At 43.7% G+C, this 19,501-nt stretch overlaps 1 protein-coding gene across 3 annotated transcripts in view; it reads left to right on the top strand.

The window, feature by feature from the left end:
* Positions 1 to 19,501, top strand: part of LOC133049239 (glutamine amidotransferase-like class 1 domain-containing protein 3, mitochondrial) — an 84,315-nt gene that overhangs the window by 55,485 nt on the left and 9,329 nt on the right. For 2 of the 3 annotated variants that reach the window (XR_009691248.1, XM_061133207.1), the window contains one exon: positions 5,124 to 7,805. The exons of the other annotated variant lie outside the window; for it this stretch is intronic. Coding sequence is in view for 1 of the 2 variants with exons in the window: in XM_061133207.1 (XP_060989190.1) it covers positions 5,124 to 5,338 (215 nt within the window). In the remaining variant the exon portion in view is untranslated. Of the gene's footprint in view, positions 1 to 5,123; positions 7,806 to 19,501 lie in introns of those variants that run through there. 3 annotated transcript variants of the gene reach the window in all.

The raw sequence follows: 19,501 nt of genomic DNA, 5'->3' as shown, positions 1-19,501 counted from the left end.
TAGAATGCGAGTCTCTCGTGTCTCCTGCATTGGCAGGTGATTCTTTACCACTGCACCACCTGGGAAGCCCCTATAGAAGCTGAAGAGAACAAAAATCTCAATTAAGGGAAGCCATTCCTGCAGAGAGCTTAGGTACTAAAAGCTAGACTGGTTGCTTTCTGCTGTCTTATCCATGGCAGGTTGGAGAAGGCGGTGCTAGCGGAGGGCCCAGGAAGTGTACATTGTCAGATGACCCTTAAGGAAAGTTGCTCAGTTGGGTCTGACTCTTTGTGACCCCACAGACTATATAGTCCATGGAATTCTCCAGGCCAGAATACTGGGGTGGGTAGCCTTTCCCTTCTCCAGGGGATCTTCCCAACCCAGGGATCGATCCCAGGTCTCCCGCATCGCAGGCGGATTCTTTACCAGCTGATCTACAAGGGAAGTCCAAGAATACTGGGGTGGGTAGCCTATTCCTTCTCCAGCGGATCTTCCTGATCCAGGAATCGAGCCGGGATATCCTGCATTGCAGGCAGATTCTTTACCAACTGAGCTATCAGGGAAGTCCCTGTTATCAGAGGCCTCAGGAGCCTATGGAAGGTACTGCTTTTGAAGTGGTCTGTGTTTGAGTTTTTTCAGCCCAGACCTTAAATTATGTTCTGTGTAGTTTGCAGAAGAATCCATCCCTCCATTTGCATCAGAGGCCAGAAGGAGGCAGGACTGTCCTGTGCTGTATCACAGAAATTCAAGAGCCTGAGTTCTGGTCACACAGGGATCAGTGGGAGCGATCGATATTTTCTTCGAAAAGGAACACAAAAACTTCTTAAATACTTCAACAGTTATTTACGAGACCAGCGTTTGGCACCATGAAACAGATAGAACATGATTTGTTTCTGAACATTTTAAGGGCTTTTAATGATGGGCTGCTTCAGCCAAATAAGAGCCTGACAGGCCATCCCTGGCTCATTAAATGGAGGGCTGGTGGGTCCTTGCCCTAGATGAGCGCTGGATCTGGGGAAAGGCTGGCCACATAGTCCTGTCACGTCCTCCTTGGAAAGCTGATGAAGCTGTGTGGGCCAGGGTGGTGCATAGACATGAGCACAGTTCTGTGTGATCCTAGCAGATGATTTCTATAGCGAGCATGCAACTTCACCCATAAACACAGGTGTTTAAGAAGTGCATCTTCTGTAAAATGTCTCTGACTGAATCTGTTTTCTTGCAGAATCTTTATTCTGCTGAAGGACAGAAGTTCAGTCTCTGCCGGTGTCAGGATCTCCCCTTCTCTCATCTTCCAGGACCATGTGGGGAGGTGATGCTGTCTCAAGGGGTTGGGGAGGGCCATCTGGTATCAGGTGTCAGGGTTGGATTGTCATCATCTGTTTAAACTGGCTTTGGTGGAGACACCCCTGCTTCTTCTGGCCTCTGGTCTCTGGCCCACGGAGCCTAGTGATGTGCTGTAGAACACTGTGCTTGTGGCTGACAAAACTGTATTGTGCTCTTAAAAGCTGGTTGAGTGTAAATATCATATCAAGTGTTCTTATACACACTCTCACACACACATAGACGGGTACAAGGAGACTTTGGAGGTGCTGAATATTTCTCCTACCTTGATTGCAGTGATTGTGTTCCACGTGTGTATACATACATCCAAACTCATCAAATTACACATATAAGGTATGTGCAGGTATTTGTGTATCAACTGTGCCTCAATAGGGGCTTCCCTGGTGACTCAGTAGTAAAGAATCCACCTGCAATGCAGAAGCTGCAGGAGGCACTGGTTCGATCCCAGTGTCAGGAAAATCCCCTGGAGGAGGGCACGGCAACCCACTCCAGGATTCTTGCCTGGAGAATCCCATGGACGAAGGAGCCTGGTGGGTCCATGGGGTTGCAAAGAGTTGGTCATGACTGAAGCGACTCAGCACACAAACACACACCTCAATAAGAGTGTTTTTTAAATGCTGTTTAAAAAAAGAATATAATATGTGGCAGGTAGTGGGCTAAATGTTTTTTATGTTAACTTATTACACTATCACAATAGACCGCATGAGGTGGGTACCCATTGGTACGTCCATTTTACAACTGAGGCAATGAGAGCATAAAAGAATTTACTCTATTTCAGCCAGTTAGTAAGTGCTGGAGCTGGAATCGGCACGGAGGCAGACTAAAGTCAGAATCTACGCTCCTTTTTTTTTTTTAAACATTTCTGCCTCACCATGCAGTGTGCAGGATCTTAGTTTTCCTACCAGCGCGTGCCCGGCAGAGGAGGTGTAGAGTCTTAACTGCTGGGCTACCAGGGAAGTCACCAGAACCTATGCTCTTAGTCCCAGCACTGTGCTCCCTCCTGAAACACCTTCCTCTGGAGCCCGTCACACCAGGCTGTCCTGGTTCTTCTCTAGCCTCTCTAACCACGTTTCTCTGTGTCCCTGTGGCTTCTCTTCCTTGCCAGCCCACTTCCCCGGGTGCCCATCTGAGCTCCGCCTTGGCTTTCTTCTTCTCATGGTGAACCCTCTCACCAGGGCTTCTTTGCAGGCTCGTGGACCCTGACTTCAGTCAAGGGCAGATGACTCCTTGCTTTGTCTCCATGGCTTGTTCTGATAGCCCAAGCTTCAGGCTCAGATGGTTCGCTGTCTCCTTGCTGTCTCCACCTGGATGTCCTTGGGCACCTACTGTATCCTCTTTTCCCCTCTCTTATGTTCTCCGGATCTCATGGGGGCCCATCCATGCTGGAAAATGGAGTCATCTTTGCCTTCTTCCTCATCCTCCAGTCTATTTAATCACCAAGTGTGGGGAATTTCATTTTCCCCTGATGATTGCTCTGGTTGGAGCCCTTATGGTTTCTTTGATGCTGAAAAGGCTTCCTAAGTGGTCTCTTTGCTTCCACTCTCATCCGCTTCTGTATATCCTCCTGTAAACTGAGAGAGCTTTCTCGCTAAACACAACTCTTGGTTATTTGTTTGGGTGAACCCCTCATTTACACAAGTGTTTCCCATCGCTTACAGGCTTCCCATCATTTACAGAAGTGTTTCTTAAAAATGGGGTTCTTCGACAAGATGCATCAGAGCCACATGAGAGTTTGTTAAAGTGGAAGATTTCTGGCCCCAGCCCAGATCTACTATATCAGCACCTCTGGCTACAGCATAGGGATGTGGACCTCCTTGATGCTAGCAGGCTGATTCCTAACCTGCTGCCTGGATAAAATCTAAGCATCCTAAAAGGACATGAATGTTCTGATCTCAATTCCTCTCTCTTCCTGATGTCTATCCCTTATCTCTTACCAGTCTCTCTGAGTTCCCCCAAACACTCAGCAGCTTGTCCCCATCTCCACGCACACACAAAACCCACTCAGCGGGCTGTCCACTGTCCCCTCTGCCCAGAATGCCTTTGCCTTCCTTCAAGTTGTTGATCGCTCTTTCCAATACCTGTCTCAGGTATCCATTCCTCTCCTTAGGTCTTTTGGCTCCCCAACCCTGCCACCATGGCCTCAATAAGTTGGTCCCCCTCTGCATCTCCCTGGGCTTCGTGGTGGCTCAGTGGTAAAGAAGCCGCCTGCAATGCAGGAGACGCAGCGTCAGGAAGATCCCCTGGAGATGGAAATGGCAACCCACTCCAGTATACTTACCTGGGAAATCCCATGGACAGAGGAGCTGGCTACAGTCCTTGGGGTCGCAAGAGTAGGATACGACTCAGCGACAACACACACATACCTCTGCGTCCCCCTAATGCCCCACCCCCTTGCATATCCTTGTCCATCCTTAGTGTACCCTCCTGTAAGTATGCTCCTGTCCTCTGTCTGGTTTACTAGTTTCTTGACAGGGGACCCTTCATCTTTCTATTTCCAGGGCTAGATACAATGTCTGATCCATGCCAGATGCCCAGTGAGTATTTGTTGAAGAAATAAATGAATGAGTATAGAGTGTCAGTGCAACAAAACAGAGGCTCTGAGGAACCACTGAAGCCGGGGTTACAGATTCGGCTGGAAGAGCCTGGTAGCTGTCACGAGGGAGGTGATTTCATAAAGACCTTGAGGGAAAGGGATGAGGAGAATTTGCTAGGAGAGCAAAGGAGACAAGGAAATTGCTGGCAGAGAGGACTTTCAGGGTGAGGTAGGCTCGCTGGCACACCTGGGCCCCGGGTGACTTGAGGGGAGTAGCAATGGGTGAGCTGGGAGGCAGCTTGAATCAGGGCTGGCATCACAGGCTTTCCTGAGGCAAAAAAAAAAAAAATAATAATAATCTGTGGCGGCCACGTGACCTGGACTGAGCGACCCAGGGCCGGCAGCGCCACCTACTGTGCCAGACTGGTTTTCCAGTCCCTTGAGTTGGGAAGATGCCAGTAAGTGACTCATTATCTCGTCAGGACTGTGGAAGTTTAAGTTAAAACCTCTCACAGAATGAGAAAACCCATCTGTGCCACACATGAAACACATTCACCAAATGATAATAAGCATTCTTCTAGCTTGTGACATTTTCTTGCATTCAACATTTTAAAAAAGGGCCTGTCTTTTTAATTTCATGGACCGTATCTCACTGACTTGCAGGATTTTCCCTTTACCCCTCTTGATGTTTTCATTCTAAGGTTCTGTCAGCATTGGACGCTTAATTGCTGCTGCTGCTTTGACTAACTTTCGTTCACTATTGAGGATTTTATTTCCATAAAGTAGTGACACACCAAGAATGATACCACAATCATTGGTAAAGTTAATTGGAATCCGGCTCTTTCAGTGTATCTCATTTTATCAGTAATGCCCAGAGTTAAAACGGTTGTAATCTGCACTGTATCTGACACAGTTCTGAGCATCACGTGGGGGCCTTGATAAACTGCAGTGTGTAGAAGAAGAGCATTGCTTTCAGTCAGTTTGATCTTGCCATCTATCAGAGTTTGCACAGTGCTATTTCTGTTTAAGGCTACATTTTCTTCCAAAATTTCAGGAATAAGTCCTTAAGGCTATTCTGGAGGGAAAATCATGCAACTGTGAAGCCCAATTCACTGAGTCTTTCCTTAGAATCAGAAATTTCTGAAGGCATCTCTTCTTTTCTACTTCCATTCATTTGTTACAACGAGTTGGTTCTGTGAGTTAGACATCTTTAGAGTTCACATGTAAGTGATGGTCAATACTGAAATCAGATTGTTTATATTCTTTGCAGCCAAAGATGCAGAAGCTCTATTCAGTCAGCAAAAAACAAGACTGGGAGCTGACTGTGGCTCAGAACATGAACTCCTTATTGAAAAATTCAGACTTAAATTGAAGAAAGTAGGGAAAACCACTAGACCATTCAGGTATGACCTAAATCAAATCCCTTATGATTTTACAGTGGAAGTGACAAATAGATTCAAGGGATTAGATCTGATAGAGTGCTGATGAACTATGGATGGAGGTTCGTGACATTGTACAGGAGGCAGTGATCAAGGCCATTCCCAAGAAAAAGAAATGCAAAAAGGCAAAATGGTTGTCTGAGGAGACCCTACAAATAGCTGAGGAAAGAAGAGAAGCGAAAGGCAAAGGAGAAAAGGAAAGATATATCCACGTGGATGCAGAGTTCCAAAGAACAGCAAGGAGAGATAAGAAAGCCTTCCTCAGTGATCAGTTGCAAATAAATAGAGGAAAACAACAGAATGGGAAAGACTAGAGATCTCTTCAAGAAAATTAGAGATACCAAGGGAACATTTCATGCAAGGATGGGCACAATAAAGGACAGAAATGGTATAGACCCAACAGAAGCAGAAGATATTAAGAAGAGGTGTCAAGAACGCACAGAAGAACTATACAAAAAAAGATCTTCATGACCCAGATAACCACAATGGTGTGATCATGCACCTAGAGCCAGACATCCTGGAATGCAAAGTCAAGTGGGCCTTAGAAAGCATCACTATGAAAAAAGCTAGTGGAGGCGATGGAATTCCAGTTGAGCTATTTCAAATCCTAAAAGACGATGCTGTGAAAGTGCTGCACTCAATATGCCAGCAAATTTGGAAAACTCAGCAGTGGCCACAGGACTGGAAAAGGTCAGTTTTCATTCCAATCCCAAAGAAAGGCAATGCCAAAGAATTCTCAAACTACCTCACATTGCACTCATCTCACACACTAGTAAAGTAATGCTCAAAATTCTCCAAGCCAGGCTTCAACAGTACGTGAATCGTGAACTTCCAGATGTTCAAGCTTGATTTAGAAAAGGCAGAGGAACTGGAGATCTAATTGCCAACATCTGCTGGATCATCGAAAAAGCAAGAAATTTCCAGAAAAACATCTGCTTTATTGACTACGCCAAAACCTTTGACTGTGTGGATCAAAACAAACTGGAAAATTCTGAAAGAGATGGGGATACCAGACCACCTTACCTGCTTCCTGAGAAATCTGTATGCAGGTCAGGAAGCAACAGTTAGAACTGAATGTGAACAACAGACTGGTTCCAAATTGGGAAAGGAGTACATCAAGGCTGTACATTGTCACCCTGCTTATTTAACTTATATGCAGAGTACATCATGCAAAATGCTGGGCTGGATTAAGCACAAGCTGGAATCAATATTGCTGGAAGAAATATCAATAACTTCAGATATCCGGATGACACCACCCTTATGGCAGAAAGTGAAGAAGAATTAAAGAGCCTCTTGATGAAAGTGAAAGAGAGTGAAAAAGTTGGCTTAAAACTCAACATTCAAGAAACTAAGATCTTGGCATCTGGCCCCATCACTTCATGGCAAATAGATGGGGAAACAATGGAAACAGTGAGAGACTTTATTTTTTTGGGCTGCAAAATTACTGCAGGTGGTGACTGCAGCCATGAAATTAAAAGACGCTTGCTCCTTGGAAGAAAAGCTGATTAACATAGACAGCATATTAAAAAGCAGAGACATTACTTTGCCAGTGAAGGTCCATCTAGTCAAAGCTATGGTTTTTTTCCTGTAGTCATGTATGGATGTGAGTTGGATCATAAAGAAAGCTGAGCACCAAAGAATTGATGCTTTTGAGTTGTGGTGTTGGAGAAGACTCTTGAGAGTCCCTTAAACTGCAAGATCAAACCAGTGAATCGTAAAGGAAATCAGTCCTGAATATTCACTGGAAGGACTGATGTTGAAGCTGAAACTCCAATACTTTGGCCACCTGATGTGAAGAACTGACTCATTGGAAAAGATCCTGATACTGGGAAAGATTGAAGGCAGAGAAGGGGACAACAGAGGATGAGATGGTTGGATGGCATCATTGACTCAATGGACATGAATTTGAGCAAGCTCCCGGAGTTGGTGATGGACAGGAAAGCCTGGCATGCTGCAGCCCATGGGGTTACAAAGAGTCGGACATGACTGAGTGACTGAACTGAACTGAAGTGAGATCATATGGCATTTCTCTGTCTGGTTTATTCATTTAGCATGATGTCCTCTAAATTCATCCATGTTGTTACAAAGAGCAGGACTTTCATCTTTTTATATGACCCCGTCTTGTTATGTGTGTGTGTGTGTAGTGTGTACATACCCCATCAGTTACAGTGCCAGAGAGTAAAATGGTGGTTGCTGGGGGTTGGGGGCCTTTGGGAAGGTGGGGAGATGCTGGTCAGACGGTACAGGTGTTCAGCTGAAAGATGAATAATCTCTGGGGCTCTAATGTATGTCATGTGGCTCGAGTTAACAATACCATATTATATACTTGAATTGTGCTAACAGCATAGATCTCATGTTCTTACCACACACATAAACGGTAATTATGTGAGGTGATGGGTATGTTGGTCACGGTAATCATTTCACAATGCATACTACCACATACAGGGTACTTCAACGAGTCCCTTCCAGGTCAGCTGGGTCCTGTCAGTGATTTCCCGTATAAACGGCTTTGATCAGCTCAAGCTCCTGAGAGCTGCACTTTGGTGGGAGAGGGACCTTGGCTGTGGCTGTCTTACACTGACAAGAGCAGAGTGCAAGCTCGTCTGGTCTTGGAAATTGCCTCCCTTCAGACTGCACCTGCCCAGGTGTCCCTAGTCCACCTGCCTCTTTGGCATAACCCACACTGCCATCTGGGGCTAAATCCCCTTGTCATGCCCGTGGGACTCTCTGGAGCCCACCATCTCTCCAAGTCCCATATCCCTCACCTTTTCTCTGGGCTCGTGAGGACCGTGATGCTGGCCGAGCCCAGCTTCTGTTGTCCCCACCCTTCCGTTTCTCCTCCCCCTCGCTGTGGTGGCTTAGAGGAACCACAGGCAGATCCCAGGATGATGGCTGATCTACTCTCAGATCCCCAGCCTCACGTGGAACCCTCCATCATCTTCCCTTATAGAGACTGAGGAGGTGGGAGTGGGTGCAGGAAACCTGCTTCCAGTGACTAAATATTTTTTCATACCTCTGTGCAGCTATTAGCAGAAAAACAGATGCCGCCTTACTGTGTCTTTTTCTCTCACACCTATACGGGGCAAAATCACTCCAAAGTCAAGAATGAGAGACGTTGATTCCTGCATTCCTCCCGGTTCTCCGTACAGGGCTGGTGCGTGTGTGCTCAGTGGCTCAGTCACGTCCGACTCTTTTGCGACCCCAAGGACTATAGTCCACCAGGCTCCTCTGTCCATGGGATTCTCCAGGCAAGAACACTGGAGTGGGTAGCCATTTCCCACTCCAGGGGATCTTCCCGACCCAGGGATTGAACCCACCTCTCCTGCACTGGCTGGTGGATTCTTTTACCACTGAGTCACCTGAGAAGCCCCATATAGGGGTGGGTCACAGGGTTACATCAAATTCAGGAGAGCCGACAATAGCTAGTAATCTGAGAGCATCCCAGACTTTTGATAGGGAGCAGATGAGGTTCCTCCAGGCTGTGTTGTACGGCAGGGCTCCTCAAATTTTAGAGAGCATCAGGACCACCTGGAGGGCTTGTTCAAACACAGACTGTGGGTCTCATCTCCAAAATTTCAGGAGCACTGCAAAAGGGACCAGTATTTTGCACTTAGGATGGCAAGACTCAGCAACTAAAAATACAAGATCCCAGTTCAATTGAATTTCAGATAAAACAACAAATTTTAAAAGGATAAGTAGCTCCCAAATACTGCATGGGATATAGAAAGTGAAGTCGCTCAGTCGTGTCCAACTCTTTGCGACCCCATGGACTGTAGCTCGCCAGCCTCCTCTATCCATGGGATTTTCCAGGCAGGAATACTGGAGTGGGTTGCCATTTCCTTCTCTAGGGGATCTTCCTAACCCAGGGATCAAACCCGGGTCTTCCGTGTTGCAGGCACATTCCTTACCATCTGAGCCACCAGGTAAGTCCTGACAAGCATGGAACATACTTATGGAAGCATGGGACATACTTATCCTGATTTTTTTTTCTCATAAAATTTAGGCATTACTTATCTGAAAGCCCACTTTGACTGGGTGTCCTGTGTTCTATCTAGCCACCTAATTTGCCTTTCCAGCAAGGGCCCTGGTGATGGGGATGTTGCTGGTCTGGAGACCACAGTTTGGACCACGTGTACAGGCTAGCATGAGGGCAGAGCCCTGGGTAATACCAACATGTAACCAGCGAAAGAATCCGAACAGTAGTGTAAGGGAGGCAACAGAATTATAATGAGTGTTTTCAGAACCCAAAGGAAGAAAAAGTTCCAAAGACACTACATCACAGAGTTTGGGGGTAGCTGAGGATTGAAAGTGAAAGAGGAGAGTGAAAAAGTTGGCTTAAAGCTCAACATTCAGAAAACTAAGATCATGACATCTGGTCCCATCAGTTCATGGGAAATAGATGGGGAAACAGTGGGAACAGTGGCTGACTTTATTTTGGGGGGCTCCAAAATCACTGCAGATGGTGATTGCAGCCATGAAATTAAAAGACGCTTGCTCATTGGAAGGAAAGTCATGACCAACCTAGACAGCATATTAAAAAGCAGAGACATTACTTTGCCAACAAAAGTCAGTCTAGTCAAGGCTATGATGGTTTTTCCAGTGGTCGTGTATGGATGTGAGAGTTGGACTGTGAAGAAAGCTGAGCGCCAAAGTATTGATGCTTTTGAACTGTGGTGTTGAAGAAGATTCTTGAGAGTCCCTTGGGCTGCAAGGAGATCCAGCCAGACCATCCTAAAGGAGGTCAGTCCTGGGTGTCCATTGGAAGGACTGATGCTGAAGCTGAAACTCCAATACTTTGGCCACCTGATGCGAAGAGTTGACTCATTAGAAAAGACCCTGATGCTGGGAGGGATTGGGAGCAGGAGGAGAAGGGGATGACAGAGGATGAGATGGCAGAATGGCATCACCGACTCGATGGACATGAGTTTGAGTAAACTCCGGGAGTTGGTGATGGACAGGGAGGCCTGGTGTACTGCGATTCATGGGGTCGCAAAGAGTCGGACACGACCGAGCGACTGAACTTAACTGAACTGAGGATTGAAAAGACATTAGATTTGGCAACACAGAGGCCTCTGGGGATCTTTGTCACTTTCAGCGCACTAATGGGGGCAGAGCAGTGCGCAGGGACGGCAAGAGTGGGAGTGGCAGTGATGACAGCTTGCATGTGGTTGGCGGGGGACTACTTTGTGAAGTGAAAAAGGGGGGGATGCAGGGGCACTCGAGGGTGCTTTTTATGAAAGGAGACAGGGAATATATTTACAGCCAGAGAAGAAGTCAGTAGAGAAGGAACGTCTGAGATTACAGAAGACAGAGAATGGCAGATGGGGTACAAGGCTGAGGGATCCCCAGCTGGGGAAGCAGGAGAAAGACGGAACGAGGGAGAAAAGTTGGGAGAATGGTAGCTGGGCAGGTTGCAGACTTAGCCTCCCAGCCCAGGGCAACACGTTGGATGTAAATTTTACAATTTGGCCCATAAAGGAAAAAGAACATCTGCTTAGAAAAAAATCTCTGCTGACAGTGAATGTTACTATTGGAAAGTAGAAAAACATGTGTGTGTATGAGTAAGGGTGCTGAACAATATATTAAAAAATTCTGTGTGCTTTGAAAACTTTTTTTTTTTTTTTTGGCTATAATTTATTCTTTGAGTCTCTCTTGCATTTGGTTTTACAAGGCTATATTCACAATTTTCCAAAATTGGTTTTTCCTCCTTGGGGCTTTCTTTTTCTCGTGGAGTAAACCTTTTTAATCTTCAGTTGCAGGCTGTACGTCCTCATTGGTTTGTACCTTATGTATTTCCTTCCATGCCTGTACTTTGTTGACTGTGCCTTATCCACAGACATCCGCACCCAGCCTCACTGGTTTGTCTCTGATGATTTTCATTCTTGCCTTTCTCACTAATTTCTATGTTAAATTAAAAAGCATTGGTCTTATATATTCAATAACCTAAGACATACCATGTAAGCATTGTTTTACTCTATAGTATTAAAATGATCTCAAGCTCAGGTTGTTTAAAAGATCAGAGTTTCTCAAATTGTAATTTGGGAGCATCTGTCCCAGGATCATTGACTGACTCAGGCTTTAGGTGGTATCCTGAAGGTGAATCTTAAGAGCCACAGAAACCCTGGAATGAACAGGAGGCTTTGCGGCAGAGCCACCAGGCTTCTCTTCTTCTACTTCTGCCTGACTGCCCTGTTCTCTGCTGGGGCCGAGCAGGAGGAAACTCCCCTTTTTGCTCTATTTCTTTCCTCCTCTTTAAAGTGGGTGAGGTGGCTGAGGTGGTTAGAACTCTAGCATCCTTTTTGGACCATGAGGGGAATCTGAGGATGGAAACTAGTGGTAGGTTAGAACAGAGAAAATAGAGGACCTGGGTCCTTGATTGTATGGACACACAGTAGACCACCAATAAGTCACACCCTTGTATAATATTCTCTCATTAAATTGGGAAGAAATCCAGAATTTGGCAAGGTAGATGGGATGTTGCTCCCATGTTTATACTACATTGAATGGCAAGTAAAGGGGAAAGTGTTAGTCACTTAGTCATGTCTGACTCTTTGCATCCCATGCACTGTAGCCTGCCAGGCTCTTCTGTCCGTGGGATTCTCTAGGCGAGAATACTTGAATGGGTTGCCATTTTCCTTCTCCAGGGGATCTTCCCAACACAGGGATCTAACCCTGGCCTCCTGCATTACAGGTAGATTCTTTACTGCCTGAGCCACCAGTGAAGGAATTTTGCAGATGTAATTAAGGTCCCTTCAGTTCAGTTCAGTTGCTCAGTCATGTCTGACTCTTTGCGACCCCATGGACTGCAGCATGCTAGGCCTCCCTGTCCATCACCAACTCCCGGAGTTACTCAAATTCATGTCCATCGTGTCGGTGATGCCATCCAACCATCTCATCCTCTGTTGTCCCCTTCTCCTCCTGCCTTCAATCTTTCCCAGCATCAGGGTCTTTTCCAGTGAGTCAGTTCTTCACATCAGGTGGCCAAAGTATTGGAGTTTCAGCTTCAGCATCAGTCCTTCCAATGAATATTCAGGACTGATCTCCTTTAGGATTCACTGGTTTGATCTCCTTGCAGTCGAGGAACTCTTTAGAGTCTTCTCCAACAGCACAGTTTAAAAGCATCGATTCTTTGGTGCTCAGCTTTCTTTATAGTCCAACTCTTGCATATATGACTACTGGATAAAGTATGATTCTAAATGCAAAAAGTTCTAAAGTTTGATTCTAAACGCAATTTTGTCCCTGATGAGTTGACTTTTAGTTTATCAAAGGGAGACTATCCTGGGTAGGCCTGACCTAATCAGGTGAGCCCTTTAAAAGAAGGGCTATGTCTTCCCTGAATTCAGAGACTACAACCAGCAGAGAGTCTTTGCCTTTGTTGCCAGCCTGGAAGAAATAACAATCCAGGAATTTTACAGCCACAAGGCCATAAATTCTGCTAATAATCTAAGGGATTCTTCCTTTGTTTTCAGAAGGGAATGCAGCCAAGCCAACACCCTGATTTCAGTCTTGTGAGACCACCCAGCTAAGCCATAACCAGACTCCTGACCTGTGGAAATTTTGAGATAGTCAGTGTGTGTTGTTTAAAGCTTTTAAGTTTGGACTAATTTGTTAGGCAGCATAGATTGATGTCCACATTGTTACTGTAACAGCCCAGGAATGCCTACCTCCAGGCTTCTTTTACATGAGGAAGAATTTAACTTATGAAATTAAAGAATTTCTTGCTTTTTTAAGCTGTTGTGATTTTAGATTTTTCATTTATAGGTATCTTAACCTAAATTTAACTGCTTCATTGAGTACTGAGGAAGGACTTATGGAATATCAATCATTTGTGCTTGACCTTGAAAAATGTATAGTTTCAGAAGGTGGAAACTGGGTGACTGGAGGTAGGAAATCATTTTCCTGGGGCAGAATGCATGAAGTGGAGTAATACGTATTTTGAAAAAACAAATAATAATTGAGTTTCACTAGATTGAGTGAGATGAGGATGAAAAGATGGATTAGAACCAAATCACAAATCCAGATGGTCTTGGGGATTATTTTTTAAGCAATGGAGAACATGGAGATTTTCTGACCAAAGTAGTAGCATGATCAGAGCTATGATTTATTTGTATTTAGTTGTTTATGATTTGTTTACTTATTATCTTCTAATTTTTAAAAAAATTTATCTTTAATTGGAGGATAATTGCTTTACAATGTTGTGCTGGTTTCTGCTGTATTATTATCTTTTAAATGGAAGATTCTCCTGGAGGAGGGAATGGCTGCCCAGTCCAGTATTCTGGCCTGGAGAATTCCACGGACAGTGCAGTCCATGGCATCGCAGAGTCAGACAGGACTGAGCGACTTTCATTTTTGCTTTTCAAACAGAAGTATATTTCTTTACAGCCCTGTGCTAGTTTCAGTGGTACAGCAGACTGATGGAGTTATACAAATATATGTGTGTATGTTCTTTTCCAGTTTCTTTTCCATTATGGATTATTACATGATGGTGAATATAGTTCCCAGTGTATATAGTAAATCCTTTTTATATATAGTAGTGTGTATCTGTTAATCCCACACTCCAAATTTTTCCATCCCTCTACCCTTCCCCTTTTGGTAATCATAAGTTTATTTTCTATGTCTGTGAGTCTATTTCTATTTTGTAAATAAGTTAATTTGTATCAGATTCTTTTAGATTCTACATATAAGTGATATCATAGGACATTGATCACTCTCTTCTGACTTACTTCACTTAGTATGATAATCTCTAGACATACCCATGTTGCTACAAATGGTAATATTTCATTCTTTTTTGTGGCTAACAGTCTACTGTGTGTGTGTGTATGTATATGTTTATGTGTGTATATGCATCACATCTTCTTTATCCATTCAGCTGATTTTAAATTAATTAAAAAATTTCATTGGGATATAGTTGATTTACAATGTTGTGTTATTTTCAGATGTCAGTGTGATTCAGTTGTAAGTATACCTATATTTATTTTTTCAGATTCTTCACTCATATAGGATATTATAGATTACTGAGTAGAGTTCCTCATGCTATGCAGTTGGTTCTTGTTGGTTATCTATTTTATATATAGTAGTGCATTAATGTTAATCCCAAACTCTTAGTTTATCCCTCCCACCCATGTTTCCCCTTCGGTAACCGTAAGTTTGTTTTCAAAATCTGTGAGTCTGTTTCTGTTTTGTAAATAAGATCATTTGTGTCATTTTTAAAAAGTTAGATTTCACAAGAAGTGCTATCATATGATATTTGTCTTTCTCTGTCTGACTTACTTCACTTAGTATGATAATCTCCATCCATGTTGTGCAAATGGCTTTGGTTCTTCTTTATGACTGAGTAATATTTCACTGCATATATGTACCACATCTTCTCTATCCATTCCTCTGTTGATGGACATTTAGATTGCTTCCATGTCCTGTCTATTGTAAATAGTGCTGCAGTGAACTCTGGGGCGCATGTATATTTTTGAATTAGAGTTTGCATCTTTTCTGGATATATGCCTACGAGTGGGATTGCTAGATCTTATGAGGGCTCTGTTTTTGGTTTTGAAAGGAACCTCCATACTGTTTTCCACAGTTATGCTTTTTCAAAAAATGCAGTATGAGTCAATTCTTCGTAGGTTGCAGAAACATATCTCAAAGTAGATTTTGTCTCAAAGAGATTTAGGGGAAGAGAAAATGAGAAAGCGAAACAGGAACAGGAAACAGGAGCCAAGGACATCAGCAGCCAGAACAAGAGACTCATGTCCTAAAGGCCCTTTCTCCTCTCCTGTCTCCTATTTCATTTCATTCTCTGTTGTGCGAAGTTTCTTATGGCTGGAGCATCACCCCTTACAGCTGCCCATTAAAGGAGAAGGAATGGACTTCTCCACCAGTTCTGGTTCACGACCTCACTTCTGGAAGCTGCATTTGATTGGACAGTCCTGGCATAATCCCAGAGGCCACGGGGTGGAATATGATGATTGGCTTGGCTGGTGTGTCTGTATGTGTGTGTGTGCACATGTGTGTGATATCTGCTATGAGAAAAAGGAGCTTGGGGAATAAAAACAAACTAGGTTAATTTGAATTTCACAGTTCTTTCTTTTCTGTGTCAGGGTCTCAAGGACAGATGACAAAATTCATATGATTACGCTCCCACCAAGGGGATAAAATTTTAGTAATTGAAATATGCACAAATGCTTATTTATAATATTTCCAATTATTTCTCCTTGCCACTATCATCATCAACTAAACTATAAGGTATATAATTAAAACTAGTTTCCATGATATATATTTTTAAATGCTCAGTTATTAGTTTATTGTGTGTCCAAAGTGCGTGGAATACCGTATTATGTTTATGACATCTATCGCTTGAAGAAAAGAGAATTTCAGAGTAGCTACTTACAGGTACCTCCAAGTTCTTGAAATAATCTCAGTGAAATACAACTTCTTGCTTAAGAAAGCAACACTCTTTTGTTCAAATGTGTTAGTAGACTGAGATAAGTAATAATTAAATAAACTCTCAGTAAAGTTCAGTTCAGTCGCTCAGTCATGTCCGATTCTTTACGACCCCATGGACTGCAGCATGCCAGGCTTCCCTGTCCATCACCAACTCCTGGAGCCTACTCAAACTCATGTCCATTGAGTCAGTGATGCCATCCAACCGTCTCATCCTCTGTCCCCTTCTTCTCCCGCCTTAAATAAACTCTTAGATCAGCTGAAAAATATGCTATTTTAACCTGAATATTTTACCATACATGCTTTGGGTATCTGTGAAAAGTTTAGAAAGTATTGGCTCTTTTTCTGAATTCTTGCATATGTTGATCATCTATGCCTTTTTTGGGAAAATATTCAGACACATTAAATTGACTCAAATCTGTAACTGACATACATGACAAACACCATCACGGGAATTAAAGATGCCATCATTTAAGATGCCTGAAATGTGTTTTTAAAAAATCTGGCTGAAATATTTGACTACTTCCTGGAAGACTTCCAGTCAGCTCCCTGGTGGGTGCAGCTGATACATTTTACCACTAGGTGTTACTCTTCCTCCATCACACATGGATCTAGAGTTTCAAAAGCAATGTGCATGCAAAACCAACAGACTTCTCTATCTCCTGTCTACTGTTTAAACATAAGATGCAACTTTACCCCCAATATTTACTCATCATTGTAACCATATAAGCACTCAGCACAGTAGAAAGTGAAGTTCATTTCTGCTTTCTGTGGTATCATCTCACACCAGGTGTCCAAAGACTAAAGACTGTCAATACCTCTGTGCTGTGCTGTGCTTAGTCACTCAGTAGTGTCCGACTCTTTGTGACCCTGTGGACTGTAGCCCGTTAGGCTCCTCTGTCCATGGGGATTCTCCAGGCAAGAATACTGGAGTGGGTTGCCATGCCCTCCTCCAGGGGATCTTCCCGACCCAGGGATCGAACCCAGGTCTCCCACACTGCAGGCAGATTCTTTACGTCTGATCCTCCAGGGAAGCCTACCAATACCTCTAGTTGTTGTTAATTCTTCTTAATGGAAGGAAGTGACAAGATTATAATCTCATTAAAAAGACAGTTGACCTGCCCATGATTTCTCCCTGAAATGGTGATATATTGTATCTGAACAATTTTACATGTAAGATGATAAAAATACAAAATTCTCAGTTATTAGTTATGTATTATTAATTAACCAAAGGTATTGATATATCATACATATCCAAGAAAGAGGGAAATGTATAGAATCTGATTATAGTGTCCTGATACATGTTTTGAGATAGAAGATAACTTTTTAACTTTCTTGGAAGCATTTCTCCCACCCTCTGCCTGTGAATGCACAGTAAATATTTTTAAAGATGAAGAAGATATAAACCACCCTCATATTTATGTCCACTGGCCCCTCTGAGAAAAGAATCACATTTTACTAAGGCATCTGATTTTAAATCCATCTATTCTAAATATTTCTATAAAGAAAGCTGAGCACTGAAGAATTGATGCTTTTGAACTGTGGTGTTGGAGAAGACCCTTGAGAGTCCCTTGGACTGCAAGGAGATCCAACCAGTCCATCCTAAAGGAGATCAGTCCTGGGTGTTCATTGGAAGAACTGATGTTGAAGCTGAAATTCCAATACTTTGGCCACCTGATGTGAAGAGCTGACTCATTTGAAAAGACCCTGATGCTGGGAGGGATTGGGGGCAGGAGGAGAAGGGGATGACAGAGGATGAGATGGTTGGATGGCATCACCGACTCAATGGACATGAGTTTGGGTAAACTCTGGGAGTTGGTGATAGACAGGGAGGTGTGGTGTGCTGCGATTCATGGGGTCGCAAAGAGTCAGACATGACTGAGCGACTGAACTGAACTGATTCTAAATATTGAAATTTAAAAATTTTCTCTCCCCAATGGACAAAAAAATGAGGCAGGACATAATTAGAAGCTAAATACATTCTTTGTGATCTAAAAATTAAAAGAAGCCAAATTAGATACTTGGAACAGTTCATTCACTGTCTCATTCCTTCACTTACTCATTGAACAAACTTCTGGTTGGGTGAGCTCATATATTTCGGATTAAAAAATGAAATGAAACGACCTTTATTTTGTGGAAGCCTGAGGTTTAAGGTGAAGTAGAGTCTGGTGGCTCAGATGGTAAACAATCTGCCTGCAACGCGGGAGACCTGGGTTTGATCCCTGGGTTGGGAAGATCTCCTGGAAGAGGGCATGGCAATCCACTCCAGTATTCTTGACTGGAGAATCCCATGGACAGAGGAGCCTGGCGGGCTATGGTCCACGGGCTTGCAAAGAGTCAGACATGACTGACTCAGCACAGGGCTGGTAAGGAGGAGGAGATTTGTAAACATAAAACCGGCAATGTGTGACAGCTCACAGGATCATCTTTTATTTGGGCATAATAACAAGATAAGAATATAAGGATCTTTTGGTGACTCTAACACATCTTGGGACTAAGTGGATGAAAATGTTCCACTGACTGGATAGGTGTGTTGCTGACCCTGTTGCTTGCCTACTGTCCATTGCCTGATAGTCCTCTGGGTCAATTGCTCCCACCTGCCCAGCCCCTGGGTATGGCCACAGGACTAAGTTTTGGCCAAAGAGACTGACGTGAAACATTGGGACACCTTTGGGACAGCTGAACTGCCATTGTTGCCTGCCTTCCTCTTGGTCACCAGCATGTGCCAAGGTCAGGAGTGGTGAGATCTGCCCTTATTCACTGTAATGGGGTCAAGGGTAAGCTGGGAATCAAACCGGCACTGGTTTATGTTTTTTTTATAAAATATTATGTATTGATATTTAATTAATTAATTAATTAGTTTACTCATTTGTCCGTGGTGGGTCTTTTATTGCAGTACTCGGGCCTCTCCAGCTGCAGTGAGCGGGCCTCTCTTGTTGCGATGTGGTGTGTGGGTCCAGCTGCCTGGAGACATGTGGGATCCTAGTTCCCTGACCAAGGGTTGAACCCATGTCCTCCACATTGGAAGGCAGATTCTCAACCGCTGGATCCCCAGGGAAGTCCCTGGTTTTTGATGTACACAAATCTGTTGCATTGAGATTCCCTGTGAAGATCCTATTTTGATCATAGGAATAAGCATCTACTTTTCATTCTAACTTTGGAAATAGGACATTAGTTTTCAGCCAGACAGAAATAAAGAGAAACAACATAATGATCAAACCTGGCAGTCCAACCTCTTTCACACAAGCAAGAGTGCAAGTCACCAACAAAGGTTATTAATACTTTTGAAGGTCAAAAGAGAACTTCAGTGGAAGGAATATTGATTAATGCAGGAGAAGCTGGAAAGGCTTTGCTCTCATGGTGGACTCAGAGCTGTGGGCTTCAGACACGTGATGTTAGAAAAGGAGGCTAAAGAGATGCTGGGAGACTGTAAAGGCAAAAGGTGGGAAACGATCTTCCCTTTATTCCCTCTTGGTTGGAAACCCCATTATATGCTCTGTTGGCTCCCTGAACTCCTCCTTTGAGGAGAAAAGAATATTGAAGAGTAATCCCATGTCTGTTAAGTGCTATTTTCAGCAGGCCCTACTCATGGCCTCATTTCCCTCTTTGAACAGGTTGGATTTATTTCATCATTTTAATCCCTCCCTTGGCTATACCTTCAACTTCCTCCCTGGGTAAATCCAACTCTCAGCTTCACCTGAGTAGCTGGGAAAAGCTGGGGGAAGAAAACATATGCCTTTTGATGCTTCTGTGAAGGATGCATTGTTATTGCCTT

This window comes from Dama dama, chromosome 30 (genome assembly GCF_033118175.1).
Source record: "Dama dama isolate Ldn47 chromosome 30, ASM3311817v1, whole genome shotgun sequence".
NCBI classification, from domain to species: Eukaryota; Metazoa; Chordata; class Mammalia; order Artiodactyla; family Cervidae; genus Dama; species Dama dama.
The sequence above is the reverse complement of the archived record's forward strand: the minus strand, read 5'-3'. Positions and strand labels throughout refer to the sequence as shown.